General features: G+C 44.6%; 2 protein-coding genes across 8 annotated transcripts in view; both read left to right on the top strand.

Moving 5' to 3' along the window:
- Positions 1-16,052, top strand: part of PPP6R2 (protein phosphatase 6 regulatory subunit 2) — a 64,332-nt gene that overhangs the window by 3,125 nt on the left and 45,155 nt on the right. For all 7 annotated transcript variants that reach the window (XM_074326660.2, XM_074326662.2, XM_074326659.2 and 4 more), the window contains exon 2: positions 14,878-15,007. The gene's annotated coding sequence lies outside the window, so the exon portion shown is untranslated. The remainder of the gene's footprint in view (positions 1-14,877; positions 15,008-16,052) is intronic.
- LOC109456676 (nascent polypeptide-associated complex subunit alpha-like) lies at positions 13,045-13,861 on the top strand. Its single transcript, XM_088795634.1, is given in 2 exon segments — positions 13,045-13,685; positions 13,687-13,861. Coding segments are annotated over 2 exon segments (603 nt in total). The 5' UTR covers positions 13,045-13,124; the 3' UTR covers positions 13,729-13,861.

Genomic DNA, 16,052 nt, shown 5'->3' with positions numbered 1-16,052 from the left:
AGTTTGTCCCAAGGCAGTGTCCACCCTCCCCTTGGTGCCCTCCCAGTCAGTGTCCCCCATGTTACTGACCCTCCAAGTGCCCTCCTAGCCGCTCAGTGTCACGTGTGTCAGTGCCCTTCCTCCCTCAGTGCCTTTACGGTTATACTCCCCCTCCCGCATGCTGCCAGTGTGCCCATGTCTGTGCCCCTCAAGGCAGTGTCCACATGTCAGTGTCCCCCCAGTCAGCACCCCCTTGCCATCAAGTGCCCCGTCAGTCCTCCTCAGCCTGTCGGTGCTCACATCCTTGCCCTCACGGCTCTCCCCTCACCCTTTTCTCAAGGACCCTCCTTGTCAGTGCCCCCACTGCCCATCTCCTGCCTGTCTGTGTAGGACACTCCCCTCCCCAGTGCCCCCTGCCATCGCTCACAGCACCCACTCTTTCCATCACCATTATGGCTCCAAGGGTCTCACCTCCCCCCATTCTGTCACTTTCCGACCCCTTTACCCCTCATTGCCCCATTTCTTCTTCCATCCTCATCATCTCGTCCTCACACCTGTCGCCTTCACTCATGCACCTTACTGGCCCCTTGAAGGTCCTCCCCACCTATCACTGTGCTGTTTTCCACACACCCCACCTGCCACTTTGTGTCCTGGAGCCTAACTACCTGCATTGTTCACCCGCTTGTTTCTGACCACTCTCAGTTTGCTCCTGAGCCCCTGCCCTGTCACTGCCAGCTCACCCAGCTTGTCACTGTCTGCCTGTCACTGCACCCCTCCCCCATTGTGTCACTGTACCCACCTGTCTTGTCCCTATGGCCTTCTCCAGCCTGTTACTCTTTCACCCACCTATCCCCTCCCTCCATGGCCTCTTGCTGCTGTGCCCTTTGGCCTCAATTCCTGGGCCATCACTGACTGTTAGCTGTTCACCTCTTCTCCATGTCCCTTCCTTTTTGGTTTCTCTTCCGTTTTGGCATCTAACTCTCATACCAGCTATGCTCTGGAAGGCGAGAAGCAGCTAGCTGTGAGAAGAGTGGGGGACAGAGCCTTCCAGGCTGAGGCATAGCACATGCAAAGGCCCAGAGGTGAACCTCCTGCAGGAACCTAGATAAGACTGATGTATGGCCAGGGAAGGGGAATCTGGGTTAGAGCGCTGGCCTTCCAACCACGCTGTTCCTTGCAGGCCCTGAGTGCCATCGTCATGACATGGGGCAGGTGAGGTGTTGGCAGTGGGTATAGTTGTTGTGGTTTAGACCTTGGTGGTCGACCTGGGGAGACTTTGGAGGCAGACCTGTTGGGACTAGCTGATAGATTAGAAGAGGGGTATGAGGGAAAGAGAGAGGACTCAGGGTGATTTTCTAGGCTTGATGGAACAGTTAGGTGGACCGAGGCACTGTTTACTGAAATGGGGAAGCTAGGTGGGGGGTGGCAGGTGTGGGGAAGTTAGAGGTTGGAGGTGGAAAGTAAGACTTTCTCTTGGCTGAAAGTAGTGGCGAAGTCTGACAAGCCCAAGGACCGTTAGTGAGAAGGTGTCTCGCAGAAGTATCCGGAGCCCAGAGGAGGGGTCAACTGCAGGCATAACTTCAGCGCAGGGACGCTGTTCCAAGTCTTGGGATTGGGTGTTATTCACACACACAGGCACACACGCACACACCACCAACACCAACGTATTGACGACTGTGTGCTACCGTATTACATGCTCTATGTGAATTGTTTCACTTAATCCTCACAAGACCCTAGGTATAGGGACTGTTAGTTCCCTGTTTAACAGGTGAAGAAATGAACGATACAGCAAATAGCCAGGATTTGTACTCGAGGCACTTTGACTAAAGCCTTCCCTCTCCACCCTTTTTTTGGTTAAGGAAAAGGCTAACTTTTACAATACTGTTTTAAAATTTTATAATGATAGTTTATTATGTACGGGCAGTTTGTGTGTGCACACATCTGTCCCAATAAAGATTTATTTAGAAAAGCAAGCCCAGGCACTTTTTAAAGGTAGTACCTATACCATCTTACTTAATTGTTCTTTTAAAAAGTGTGTTACCTTTTATTATCCTTGTCTTCTTGTGAGATACAGCATTTTGACATAAAACGGGTATTTGACTTGTGCAGAATTTACTATAAACAGAGAGTGAAAAGTGCTAAAGTATACATTTTGACATCTAACCCAGTAATCATTAATTCTTAAGGCAACTTAATGATATAGTTACTCTTAATATTTCTGTTAATATTTATATGAGAACACTGAGACACAAATTAAGTAATGTACCCAAGGTCACAGTAAATAAGAGGGACAGCCAGGACTCAACTCAGGTGGACAGACTCTAGAGCCTGTGCTTTTCATTGTGGCCCCTGCTGGGTGGCTCATGCACATAGCAGTCTGAATTCAGAATTCAAAAGATACCAAAGCTTGTATCATGAAGTCAGTTTTCATTCTCATCCCGTCCCTCAGCCATCCTCTTCCTCTCGGAAATCACATCACATCCATATGTAACAAGCAGCCCTCTTCTTTTTAACACAGAATGTATAATTGCACAACCTTTTATTACTTTAAAAATATTCCACCATTTACAAATTACTAAATATTTTGCACCCAATGTAATGTACAGATCTTAAGTAATTAAGTTTGATGAATTTTAACAAATGTATGCACCTTTGTGTCCATCACTCATGTCCAGGTACAGAACATTTCTATCGCCCCCTGAAAGTTTCCTTGTGTCCCTTTTCAGTTATTACACCACCCCCCAAAATCCCAAGGCAACTATTGTCCTGATGTATATAGGTATAGATTAATTTTTCAGGTTCTTGAACTTCATATAAATGGAATCATAATATATATCCTCTTTTGTGTCTGTTGTCTTTTGCTCAGTATAATGATTTTGATGCCTATATCTGTAGTTTCTGCTGTTCATTTGGGTAATATTCCTTTGTATGAAAATATAATTTATCTCTTTTCCTGTTGATGGACGTTTGGGTTGCTTTTACTTTTTGGCTATTATGACTAAGTCACTGAAGATTTGTATACTCGTCTTTTGTGGGCATATGTTATTTCTTTTGGGTAAATATCTAGGAGTGGGATTGCTGGGTCATAGTATGGATGTATGTTTAACTTTTTTAGAAGCTGGCTGTTTACCAAACTGGTACCATTTTGCACTCCCACCAGTAATGTATGAGAGTCCCAGTTTCTCCACACCCATGATAGCGCTTGGTATTGTTTAATTTTAGCCATTCAGGTAGTACTGGTATCTTACTGTGGTTTTAATTTGCATTTCTTTGATGACTAACGATGGTGAGCAACTTTTCACATGCTTATTGGCCACTTGTATATCTCTTGTGAAGTATCAGGTCTTTTGCCCACTTTTTATTGGATTGTCTGTTTATTCATTTTTAGGAGTTTTAAAAATATAGTCTGGTTATAGAGTCCTTTATGGTGCGTGTGTGTGTGTGTGTGTGTCTGTGTGTGTGTATGTATGTGTGTGTGTGTACACATACATATATAGAGAGGGAGTGGGAGGAGAGGAAGTGAGGGGTGAATATTTTTTCCTATTTATAGTTTGCCCCTTTCTTTCTTTCTTTCTTTCTTTCTTTCTTTCTTTCTTTCTTTCTTTCTTTCTTTCTTTCTTCCTTTCTTTCCCTATTAGATATTTTTATTATATTTAACCACAAAGCATTTGACCCAGAGCCCGAGGAAAAGCTAAGCCTGGTGGTGGCTTCCATTATTGGGCTTGACAAGGCTTCCCTTCCTGGAACCTCAGTTCCCCCATGTGTAGAATGGGCTGCCTATTTTTTTTTTAATGGTAAGTTTTATTTATTTGTTTTTTAAAAATTTTTATTGGGGAATATTGAGGACCAGTGTGTTTCTCCAGGGCCCATCAGCTCCAAGTCATTGTCCTTCAATCTAGTTGTGGAGGGCGCAGCTCAACTCCAAGTCCCCGTTTTCAATCTTAGTTGCAGGGGGCACAGCCCACCATCCCAGGTGGGAATTGAACTGGCAACCTTGTTGAGAGCTCACGCTCTAACCAACTGAGCCATCTGGCCGCCCCTCCAGAAGCTCAGCAGCAGCTCGTCTTCAATCTAGTTGTGGAGGGAGCAGCTCACTTGCCCATGTGGGAATCGAACCGGCAATCCTGTTGTTCAGAGCTCGTGCTCTAACCAACTGAGCCACCCAGCACCCAGCTGCCCCTGCTTATTTGTTTCTTTTTTTCTTTAAAGATTTTTTTTTTTTAATTGGGGAAGGGAAACAGGACTTTATTGGGGAACAGTGTGTACTTCCAGGACTTTTTTCCAAGTCAAGTTGTTGTCCTTTCAATCTTAGTTGTGGAAAGTGCAGCTCAGCTCCATGTCCAGTTGCTGTTGCTAGTTTCAGGGGGAGTCGAGGAATCAAACTGGCAACATCCCTTGCGGGAGTCGAGGAATCAAACTGGCAACCTTGTGGTTGAGAGCCCACGCTCCAACCAACTGAGCCATCCGGGAGCTCAGCGGCAGCTCAGCTCAAGGTTCAGTGTTCAATCTTAGTTGCAGAGGGAGGAGCCCACCATTCCTTGCGGGACTCGAGGAATTGAACCCGCAACCTTGTGGTTCTAAGAGCCCACTGGCCCGTGCGGTAATCGAACCAGCAGCCTTCGGAGTTAGGAGCACGGAGCTCCAACCACCTGAGCCACCGGGCTGGTGCCCTTAATGGTATCTTTTGATGAACAGAAAATTTTAATTTGGATGAAGTAAAAATTTCTCAATATTTTTCTTTTTTTTGTAGAAGCTTTATAGTGGTAGCGTTTGTATTTAGGTTTATGTTTTGTCATTTTCTTTTTAACAGCTTTGTTGAGATAGAATTAATGTACAATAAATTACACATGTTTAAAGTATAAAATTTAATAAGTTTTGATATATGTATACGTATATGAAATCATCCCCAGATAGTGTACATACCCATCACCCCCCCAAATTTCCCCATGCCCTTTTGTAATCCCTCTCTCCCACTCTTTCCTACCCCTCCATCTCCAAGCAAATACTGATCTCCTTTCTGAATGATCCATCTTGCATTATTTTTTTGGGTGGGGTGGAATCAGGGTACTTTTTCTCTCCATATTGGTTATGTAATCATTGTAATATCATTGGTTGCAAAGACTCTCTTTTCTCCATTAAATTGCATTGGAGCCTTTGTTATACATTAATTGAAGATGTGTGTGCAGGCTTCTTTCTGGACTTTCTGTTATGTTCCATTGTTCTATTTTTCTATTCTGTGTCAGCACCACACTATCTTAATTCCTGTAACTTAATGCTAAGTCTTGAAATCAGGTAGTGAAAGACCTTCACCTTTACTCTACAAAATTTCCTGCCAGTTTTAGAATAAGCTCTTCAATTTGCACAGAAATTTTTGCTGGGAATTTGGTTGGGATTACATTGAATCTATAGATCAGTTTTAGAATTGAATTAACATTAAGTCTTCTGATCTATGCTCATGGTATGAAGGTCTGACAATTAAGTTCATGAACTCGTCTTAGAAAAAGTGCTACATACCTCATCGCTGAGTATCAGTACATCACCTTGTAAGTACTCCCCGTGGGAAGCTATGCACCTATGCCAGCGCCTAGTCCACCCTTCAAAGCAGTTTTGGAACTCTTGCTGGAATGGCCATCAGAGTTCTCGTTGTATTACCCTTGGTGTCCTGAATGTCATTCAAATGTCTTCCTTTCAATATTTCCTTTCTCTTCAGGTAAAGAAAGAAGTCATTGGGGGCCAGATCAGGTGAGTAGGGAGGGTGTTCCAATACAGTTATTTGTTTACTGGCTAAAAACTCCCTCACAGACAGTGCCGTGTGAGCTGGTGCATTGTCGTGATGCAAGAGCCATGAATTGTTGGTTGTCTAACTTTTTCACACAGCCTTTTCAACACTTCCAAATACTAAACTTGGTGAACTTTATCCAGTTGGTACAAATTCATAATGAATAATCCCTCTGCTATCAAAATAGGTTAGTAACATCGTTGGAACAAGTTTGTGAACTTCATTGTCAGACCTCTGTACATTGTGGATGTCTTGGGGTTTCTTCAGCGTTTGTTTGTCTGAAAAGTTCTTTATATCCTCTTCAGTGCTGAAGGATATTTTTGTTGAATATAGAATTCTAGGTTGACAGCTTTTTCTTTTGGCACTTTAAATAAGTTACTCCATTGCCTTTTAGCTTCTGTTGTTTCTGATGAGAAGTCAGCTATCATCTTTTTTCCTGCTGTGTTTAAGATATTTATTTATTTTTGCTAAATAAATAAACTATTTCTATTAAACTTTTTTCTTTTTTGGTGTGAGGGTAATTTTCTAAGTTGGTGTTTTTGTATTTATCCTTTTTGGGATTTACTTCGTTCCTTGGCTCTCTGGGTTGATGTATTTAATCAACTTTGGAAACTTTTTGGCTGCTGCCTCTTAAATATTTCCTCTGCCTCATGTTCTTTCTACTTTCCTCTTGGCACTGCAGTGACATCTGTTTAGATTGTTTGCTATTGTCCCACATTCTGAACAGGGTGGTATTTTAAAAATTGTTTTTCTCTCTGTGTTTCCATGTGTATATTTTCTCAATTCATTACCTTTCTTCTTCGAGTTTATTTTGTTATTATTTTCATCCAGTGACATTTTAATTTCAGATACTATATTTTTAAAAAAGTTCTAGCATGTCTCTGCCAATTTTTCTCCTGTTCATTCCTTCTGTTCTCTTGTCCCAGAATCCTTTAACATATTTATACTTGTTGTTTTGAAGTTCTCATCTGCCAATTGTTTTTTCTCTTGATCATGGGTCACATGTTTCTGCTTTGCATGTCCAATAACTTTTTATTGTATAATGGACATTATGGATGGTACGTTCTAGAGATTCTGTTTTAGGTTGTCTTTTTTTTTAAAAGGTGTTAAGTTTTGTTAGAGCAGGCTGTCAAAGTGTCTCAATTCTGTGGAAGATTTTCTAGTGTGGATCTGTTTTGGTTTTGCCCTAAATTTTAGGGTCTAGCCCTTAGTTCTGGAACATGGTTTTTACTCTTCAAGTATGGCCCTTCTGCAGTTTTAATAAAACACCCTTCTGATTTGGCAGAATTCAAACTCCAAAGTCTGTCTCCCCAGTGCTGAACAACTGCTGAAATCTTTGCTTAGTTCTTTCACCCCACAGCAGCTGCTTTATGCTTGGTTCCTTTCTTTCTCCTTTCTCTCTGTCTGTCTCTCAGCCTCACTGAGGTATAATTGAGCAATGAAATTGTAAGATATTTAAAGTACATCATAAGTTGATTTCTGTATACATTGTGAAAGGATTCTCCCCATCTAGTTAATTATTACATCCCTCACCTCATGCAGTTCTTTTCGTGTGTTTGTGAGAACATTTAAGTCATACCCAGCACATTTCAGTTACTATATAGTAGCGACAACAGCTACAGTCCCCATGTTTTGCATTCGATCCTCAGAGCTTATTCATCTGGTAGCTGAGTGTTTGCGCCCTTTTACCAACCTCTTCCTATTTCCCCACCGCCCCCAGCCCCCGGCAGCCACTTTCCTACTCTCTTTATGAGTTTGACTTTTTTTTTTCTTGTTGGTCTCTTGGCATCTCATCCCACCACGTACAGTTTAGGAGTCAACCAAGGATTTGGGAGGAATTGTTGCAGATTTGGGGGATTTTCCCTTCTTTGTTGGATTTTCCCCTTCAGTTTTCAGCCATTATGTAGCCCTGAACTCTGACCCTGTTTTCCTCCTGTCATGAGATAGCACAGCACTGTTTCCCCTTCAGCACTGTCACCCTACTCTCTGTGATAACCAGGAAGTGCCCTCAGATCAGAAACCATTTCAGTGTAGCACTCATACAGTTGGCTGTCCTCCTGCCAATGGTTGTGTCCCCTCCGGTTTCTGCATGTTTTCAGTTGGTCTCCAATACCTTCAAATAGCTGTTTTTTTGTACTTTGTCCAGAGTTTATAATTATTATCAGCAGGAGGATTAGTCTGACACAAGCTGCTCTTCCATGTCTGGAAGCAGGACTCTCTGACCTGCATTATATGTGCCTGACAGAGGGACAGAGGAGAGATCGGGACCGAATGCGGGGAAGCCCGCATGTAGCTTCTAGCAGAGGATGTATTAGGTTGGTGCAAAAGTAATTGTGGTTTTCGCAATTATTTTTAACCTTTTAAACCGCAGTGGCTTTTGCACCAACCTAATAGCAGCTGACAAGGAGTAGCTGTGGGGCTGGCGGACTGTGGCACATTTAATGGAGGGAAGACGGAAGGTACCACTTGAGACCTTTTGCTTTTTCTGTGAATTCAGGGCATAAGGTTGGTGGAGGGTTAAGGGAAGAGTAGAAGGGATACAATGGTTGTTAAATTAGTGATCTGTTCCTTTGTAACAAACCACCCAGTGATTAGTGACTTAAAACAACAGTCTTGGGTTTTGGCCTTGAGTCGGAGTTGGGCTCAGCTGGGCTGATGCCTCTCTGTCCCTCAGGTCGTCAGCCTGGCTTCCTCAGATGGCTGGGGTCTTGGCTGGACGTTTAGGCCTCTCTCCAGGGTTCGGTCATCCTTGAGGCTGGACAGGGCTTCACACGCTGGTCACAGGATTCCAGGAGGGCACGAATGGGCGCTGTGGAGTGTCCTGGAGCTGAGGCTCAGAACTGCACCCGTCGCTCTGCCACCTTCTGGTGGTGACAGCAGGTCACGGGAGTGAGTCGTGGATGGGCAAATATAGCTCATTTCTTGGTGTATGGAGCTGCACGGAACCTGTGCTCATCTAAAATTTGTCAAGTTGTCTTCAGAGAGGGAAATTGGCTTCCTAGAGAGAGTAGGCTCACTAGGTTCTGTGTAATGTGCACTTGAGGTTTGTGGTCAGTAATTTAAAACGAGTGAAACTGAAGCCACGTGTCCTCGTGGAAGCCTCCTCGGCCCTCAGCCCCTGCTCCCTAACGACTCCCTGCTCCCCTGCTCGCCGACCTTTACTGTGTACCTGCTGTTTGCCAGGCTTGCGTCCAGCACCTCCTACAGGTCACCTTGTTTTGAGGTCACGGTGCTTTGAGATGTAGACTGTGTCATCAGGTGCGCCTTCTGGCTGGGGAGACTGAGGCACAGAGTTTGAGGCACCTTGGTCAGCAGGCGGCGGGGCTGAGCTTTGGGCCCTGCCGCTGCGTCTGTGGTGGAGGCCTCAGCCACCGGCCACACCACCCTTGTGGAAGTCACATCTTCCCCTGCCTGCCCATTGTGACAGCTGCCTTCCCCCAGTCGCTCACTTGGGGGCAGGCCGGCTCCAAGCACTGAGCTGTGCCCCAGTCAGCCCTTCCACCTACCCTGCGAGCTCAATACTTCCATCCCTGTCTCCAGGGACTCCCTAGGGCACAGCGAACTGAGTGGCTCCCAGCCTCAGGGCTCCAAGGAAGGATGCCCTGGGCCTGGGCACCTGCGCGGCCACGTCCCTCACAGTGGGCACTGGGCAGTCCTTCGGGCTCTGCCTTCTCTGCTGGACGTCATGCTCCTTGGGCTGGGGCTCTTCGTCTCTTCTTTTCACTTGTTGCTGAATAGACGATACCTGGCGACCTCTGTCTGGGCTGCTGTCGACACCGAAAGCTTGTGGAGCTCCTCTTCAAGAATTTGACTCCCACCTCTCAGCCCATTGACTGCTCCATTTTTTTCTCATTAAGATGTAATTCACGTACTATAAAATCCACCATTTTAAAGTGTACGATTCAGTGGCCTTTAGTATATTCACCAGTTTGTACACCCATCACCTTTAACTCCAGAACACTTGACACCCCACAAAGAAGCCACTGCCCCATTTTGAAGACTGGCACCTCTGCCTCCGGACCTCATTCCCCTCAAGACTGCAGGACCTGCTCTGTCTCTTCTTGGCTCTGTCGGGTGGCCCTTCCTGGACGCTGCAGCCCTGGTAGTGCCTTCATGTCATCGTCTTCCATCTTTGTCATTCCCGCTGCATCTCCTTTGACACCTTTTTTCCTTTATTGACTGGGCCAGAATCTGGTGTCACGTGGAGACTGAGAACAGTGACTTTGTTGTCAGCAGCCTGGGTTCAATGTCTAGAAGTGACATTGACAACCGTGTGGCCTTGGGCTAGTCCTGTGCTGCTCACCTGTGAACGAACTGCTGCCCCGAGCTGCACTGGGCCCATGCACAGCCTCCCACGGGAGCGTGCGCCCCATGCAGGCGACTAAGAGCTGGGAAGCACTCACTGTGCAATAGGAGGAATGCCCAGAGCGTCCAGGCCACCTTGTTCGCGACAGTGACAAATCAGAGACAACCTGAAAGGACCTCAGTGGGGAAGTGGGCATAAAGGACCATTTTATACAGAGGGGTAATGTCGACCATATTTAAAATAAAGGAATGAAAACTATAGATCATTTTCAGTATAGATCATTTTCTAAACTACCAAGTTGAACTTAAAACAACTGGAGAGTGCATGTCTGTTGTAATAGTATTTAACTATATTCTTAAAACAGTGCATTACTTACAGATATGTGAGTAGTAAATGAATGACATTGTGGGTACTGATTGCAAGGTAATGATTATTTTTGAGGAAGAAGGGAGTTGAATGGGTTGTGGGGTCCTCAATGTAATATTAGAAATGGTTTCTTCTTTTTTTTTTTTTTTTTTAAGGTTTTATTTAGGGAAGGGGAACAGGACTTTATTGGGGAATAGTGTGTACTTCCAGGACTTCTTCCGAGTCAAGTTGTCCTTTTGATTTTAGTTGTGGAGGACGCAGCTCAGCTCCAGGTCCGGTTGCCGCTGTTAGATGCAGGGGGCGCAGCCCACCACACAGGAGTCAAGCTGACAACCTTGTGGTTGAGAGCCCGCACTCCAACCAACTGAGCCATCTGGCACTGGCCCATGTGGGAATTGAACTGGCAGCCTTCGGCGTTAGGAGCACGGAGCTCCAACCTCCTGAGCCACCGGGCCCACCCGGTTTCTTATTTTAAAAGAAGAGACATGCGAACAAATGTTAACATTTATTAAATCTCAATACATGGATATTTGTTACACTCTTCTCTGGACCTCTTTATAGTTTTTAAAGATTTTCATAATGTAAAATAAATAAAAATATTTGAAACCAGATCATTATGATGCGACTGTCTGGAAGAGGTGTCGCCAGACTTGGGGGAGTGCTGAGGAAGGACTCAGGAAGGTTGGACGTGGTGGCTGTGGTTGAAGTTGGGGCTCGGAGAGCAGGCAGGAGTTTGCCAAGGAGGGAAGGTGGGAAAAGGGGTGGTGCAGGTTGGGGGCTCAGCTGTGAGGGTGAGAGAGCCGGGACAGGGCAGGGGAGGACGCAGAACCCATTCAACGTGCCCTGGTGTGGGGGCTTCCAGGAAAAGGACAGTGTGCTCTTTGTTCCCTTTTTCTCTTTGCCTTTTTTTGGATAGAGTATTTTTATGGTTCTATTTGGGTCTTTGTGTATGTTTCATGGCTCCATTTCAAATGTCTAATCTTTCCTCCAGGTTTTTGAAGATATGAAATATGGTTATAACAACTGTTTAAATGTCCCAGTCTAATAATTCTATCATCTGTGTCATTTCTGGGTTGGTTTTGATTGATTTTTCTCTTCATTATAGTTTGTGTTTTCCTGCTTCCTTGCATGCCTGGTAATTTCTCATTGGATGCCAAGATACTGTGAATTTATCTTGTTGGATGTTGGGTATTTTGTTTTTCTATAAATGTCCTTGACCTTTGTTTTGGGATGTGGCTAAATTACTTGGAAATAGTTTGATTCTGGTGGGTCTTGCTTTTAAGCTTGTAGGTGGGACCAGAGTTATGCTCAGTCTAGGGCTAATTTTCCTCGAACCCAACGCAGGAGTCTTCTGAGTACTTGTCTGGGCGAGAATTAGGGTGTTTCCCACTGTGGGTGGGAGGGAATGTGGGGGAGAGGAGAGCAGTGCCTGTCCCCAGCTCCCTGTGGCCTCCAGGTGGCCCAGTTACCCTTGGGTAGCGCTTACCCTTCATGTCTACCTCACTCACGCGCCAAGGCTGCAGACCCCTGTGCAGCTGTCCCCTCCAGTGTCCCCTTGGCTCTGGTCACCAGCGCTGTGGCCCCCCTACGCCACCAGTTGTTTCTTCAGCTCAGGAGGCTGCTGGACCCTGCCTGCTCCTCTGCTCTGGCCCTGAGCATCTTCTTAGGCAGAAAGCTGGGCAGTTAATGGGCCCGTCCTGTCTTCCTTCTGTCAGGGATCACTGTTCTTCATTGCCTGGTACCCAGGGTCTTGAAAACCATTTCACATAGCTTCTCCTTTTATTCATTTATTTAATTGCAGGTGGGAAGGTAAATCTGCTCCCTGTTATTTTGTCTTGGCCAGGAGCAAAAGTATCAACAACAGAGCTTTTAGAATAAAGGTGTAGGCTGGCCTCTCACGCAGCCCTGGGACCTGTGAGAATGCTACCCCCTTTCTGGCTGGGATGCCTGGGAGGGAGAGCAGACATGGCCTGTTCCTGGGTGTCCTGGGACATGAAGGGGTTTCATGTGTTTTGGGAAGGAGGTGGGGATCGGGCTTGGGAAAAGGGTCCCCAGGAAAACCCAGGGCCGCAGAAGGAGATCCTGAGGGCATGGGAAGCAGACAGACCTGCCGTTAGTGACCACAGTGTCTGCGCTGCAGGACACAGCTGACAGAAGGCTTGGGTCCTGCAGTGGAAAGGTGTGGGAGAGGGTGACGTTGCCAGGGAATGGGGGGCAGGGCTCAGGATATGTGCCTGTTCCGGATGTGTCACTCATTCCCTGGCTGCATGTCCCTCCTGATGTCCCCGCTGTTTGGGCTACAGATGCCATATTGCTAGCTCACACCAGGTGTGACTTGTCAAGAAGATGCCTGTTAGAAAAGCATTGGTTCAAAGTTAGGATAAACATGCCTGAGGTCAACCTTATAGAAACACTTCCTTCTTCTGAAAACTGTATAAAGTGCTGGGAAGCCAGTTTTGAATTAACTTAATAACTTGAATTTATGAAATGTTAGATGTAAAAAGATTTACCTATTTTAGAAAATGATAATGTTGACTTATTTATTCCTGGCTTGCCAGCACAACTTTGATTGCTTTGTTTTGTTTCATTTTTTTATATGAAATTTAAAAATACACAAATGTAGAACAGGCATGGGTCACGCTCTCGCTCGTTCTCTCTCTGCCGCCATCTTGGTTTCGCGTTTCCCCGCACAAAATGCCCGGTGAAGCCACAGAAACCGTTCCTGCTACAGAGCAGGAGTTGCCACAGCCGCAGGCTGAGACAGGGTCTGGAACAGAATCTGATAGTGATGAGTCAGTACCAGAGCTTGAGGAACAAGATTCCACACAGGCTGCCACACAACAAGCCCCGTTGGCAGCAGCAGCAGCAGCTGAAATCGATGAAGAACCCGTCAGTAAAGCAAAACAGAGCTGGAGTGAAAAGAAGGCACGGAAGGCTATGTCCAAACTGGGTCTTCGACAGGTTACTGGGGTTGCTAGGATCACTATCCGGAAATCTAAGAATATCCTCTTTGTCATCACAAAACCAGATGTCTACAAGAGCCCAGCTGCAGATACCTACATAGTTTTCGGGGCAGCAAAGATCGAGGATTTATCTCAGCAAGCACAGCTAGCAGCTGCTGAGAAATTCAAAGTTCAAGGTGAAGCTGTCTCAAACATTCAAGAAAACACGCAGACTCCAACTGTACAAGAGGAGAGCGAAGAGGAAGAGGTTGATGAAACAGGTGTGGAAGTTAAGGACATCAAATTGGTCATGTCACAAGCAAATGTGTCGAGAGCAAAGGCAGTCCGAGCCCTAAAAAACAACAGTAATGATATTATAAATGCTATTATGGAATTAACAATGTAACTATCTCTACAAGACAAGGACCTTTTTTTGGTGTTTCAAAAGAGTAACTGCAGCTTGGTTTGAAATTTGTACTGTTTCTATCATTAATAAAGTTATGGCTTCTTGGGGGCTGAAAAAAAAATACACGAATGTAGAGAAAACATTATAATAGACACCCAGCTTCTACAGTGATCAAATTTTGCCAATTTTATTTTTAGTCTGTCCCTTTCCCTCTTACACTTTTAAAATTTGTTTGGTTCTTGTTTTTTGGTGGAATATTTCAAAAGCAGATCCCAGAAATAATGTCATTTCACCATGAATACTTCACTTTCCTAATAACAGGAAGCTTTTATTTTTAAAAATGTAGACACTGTATCAGTATGACAACTAAGAATTCCCGGTCAACTCCTTACTATCATCTAATACCAGTCTGTATTTCAGAGTTCCCCAATAGCTTCAAAAATATCTTTTGCTAGTTGATTGTTCTAATTGGAGCCAAACAGGATCTAAATATCACTTTGGATGATTCCGTGTCTCAAGTCTATTTATAATTTATAGTGCCCCTGTCTATTGCTAAATCTAATTTTCAAAAGGTAAACTTGCGACTTGCATTCACACACAGTATGACCAGTCCTAGGCTCCACTTGTCCACGGTTTTGCTGTAGACCTTGGAGTCAGTCATTTCACCAAGGAATACTGGTCTCTTTATTTGGAAATGGTATTTAGAGATCACAGTTGGAGCACTTTTAGGTGCTTTTCTTCTAGAAGTTGTGATGTATTATCAGTCACCTTGTACCAGGGGTATGTCTCTTCTGAGGTGATAGATAGTGTTTAGTTATGAAACTGGGCAACTTCAAAGATATCCTTCTCATGTCCCTGAGTCTTTAGTGTGACAGTGCAGTCACTGAGCTGGTTAACCAGACACAGGATGGGTGCATATCATCAGTACCAGTCTCTAGAATGAGCAAAGAAAAGGGAGTTTTTAGCTTTTCAATGGTGAAATATTCTGATAACTTGAATACTAAGGTAGTGATTTTTGTTTTCCTTTTCCCTACCATTGTAGTAAGTTAACTTTACAAAGGCAGAACTCAAAATAAGTTTTTTTCCTTTTATATTTCAGGTGAAGAGATTATAAATCGTCTTCTGAATGAAAACATTTTTCTTAAAGTTGCATATACTCCAAGGAAACACTGCAAATGTTTTTATGTTTTGCCTGAGTACAAAATTTAAACAAGACGTTTCCACAGAAGGTAAGATAGTTTTCCTTTTTGGTTCTGCTTTAATGTGTAATTTATGTAAATATACCGTGTAAGTGGAAGGTCAAAGACGGATGACAGAAAAAGTTTAGATTTGAAGGGTGCATATAGTCTGTTGTCTTTTGGTTGTTTTTGATCCTCCTGAGTCTGGTTTTGAAATTCTGTGTTGTGGAAGTTACTTGGTCTCGCCAAACCAAAGTGTAACCCAAATAAAATGGGGACAATCGTGCATATGTTGTGAAGTACACACAAGATGGGGCATTTACACTGTCATGGTTGCCATCCAGAATACACACTCCACGTAGATGTTGGAAAAGGGAAGGAAGGATTTGTACTTTCAGAAGTATTAGATGCTCCTAATGGTTCCAGAAAACAGGTCCTTGTGTTCATCACAGGAAAGAATTTAAGGGCACACCACGTAAGCCAAGCAAGCAGAGGATTTATTAAAGGACAGTCACTCTCAAGATGGTGAGAAGTGGGCAGCTCGGAGAAGAGCAGCTGCCAGGAAGAGAAGGGAGCTGTGGGGGGAGCTGGGCCCCCTGTTGAACTTTGTGGTAACTTCAGGGGGAGGGATGCTAATAAATAGAATAGCCATCTTGGAACTGGGCCATTATTTTTCCTTCTTCACGTGGGAGCCTGTTGGAGCCCCGGGTTGGAGGTGTGCGTTCCCACACTGCGGATGGTGGTTTTTGTTTCTTTTTCCTTGTTTCCCCCCTCGAATAAACCGTTTTTTCTTGTGGATTTATCTGGAGAGTTATTTTAGCCAGTCGACACCCTTAAAATGAAAGGGTGGAGTCTCGTCTCTCTTTGGAGAGAAAAAGAACATCTCTGTCTTTGAGTAGATTTTTTTCCTGGGGAGGAACACTAAAGGATTGGTGGTGAAATTTTTTGAAGCCTTGCTTGAGCAAGGCTCAAAAAAAAAAAAAAAAAGAAAAAGAAAGGGTGGGGTATTCAGGACTTGGGGGTGCATCCTAGGCTTTCCCATCGGGAAGGGGCATTTTTGTCCTTATTTGCCTCTTGGAACTGTCATGGCGACCCA

Source organism: Rhinolophus sinicus, chromosome 1, assembly GCF_057876585.1.
Source record: "Rhinolophus sinicus isolate RSI-liver-muscle chromosome 1, RSI-T2T, whole genome shotgun sequence".
In the NCBI taxonomy this organism is placed as follows: domain Eukaryota; kingdom Metazoa; phylum Chordata; class Mammalia; order Chiroptera; family Rhinolophidae; genus Rhinolophus; species Rhinolophus sinicus.
This window is presented reverse-complemented; position numbering and strand designations above follow the sequence as displayed.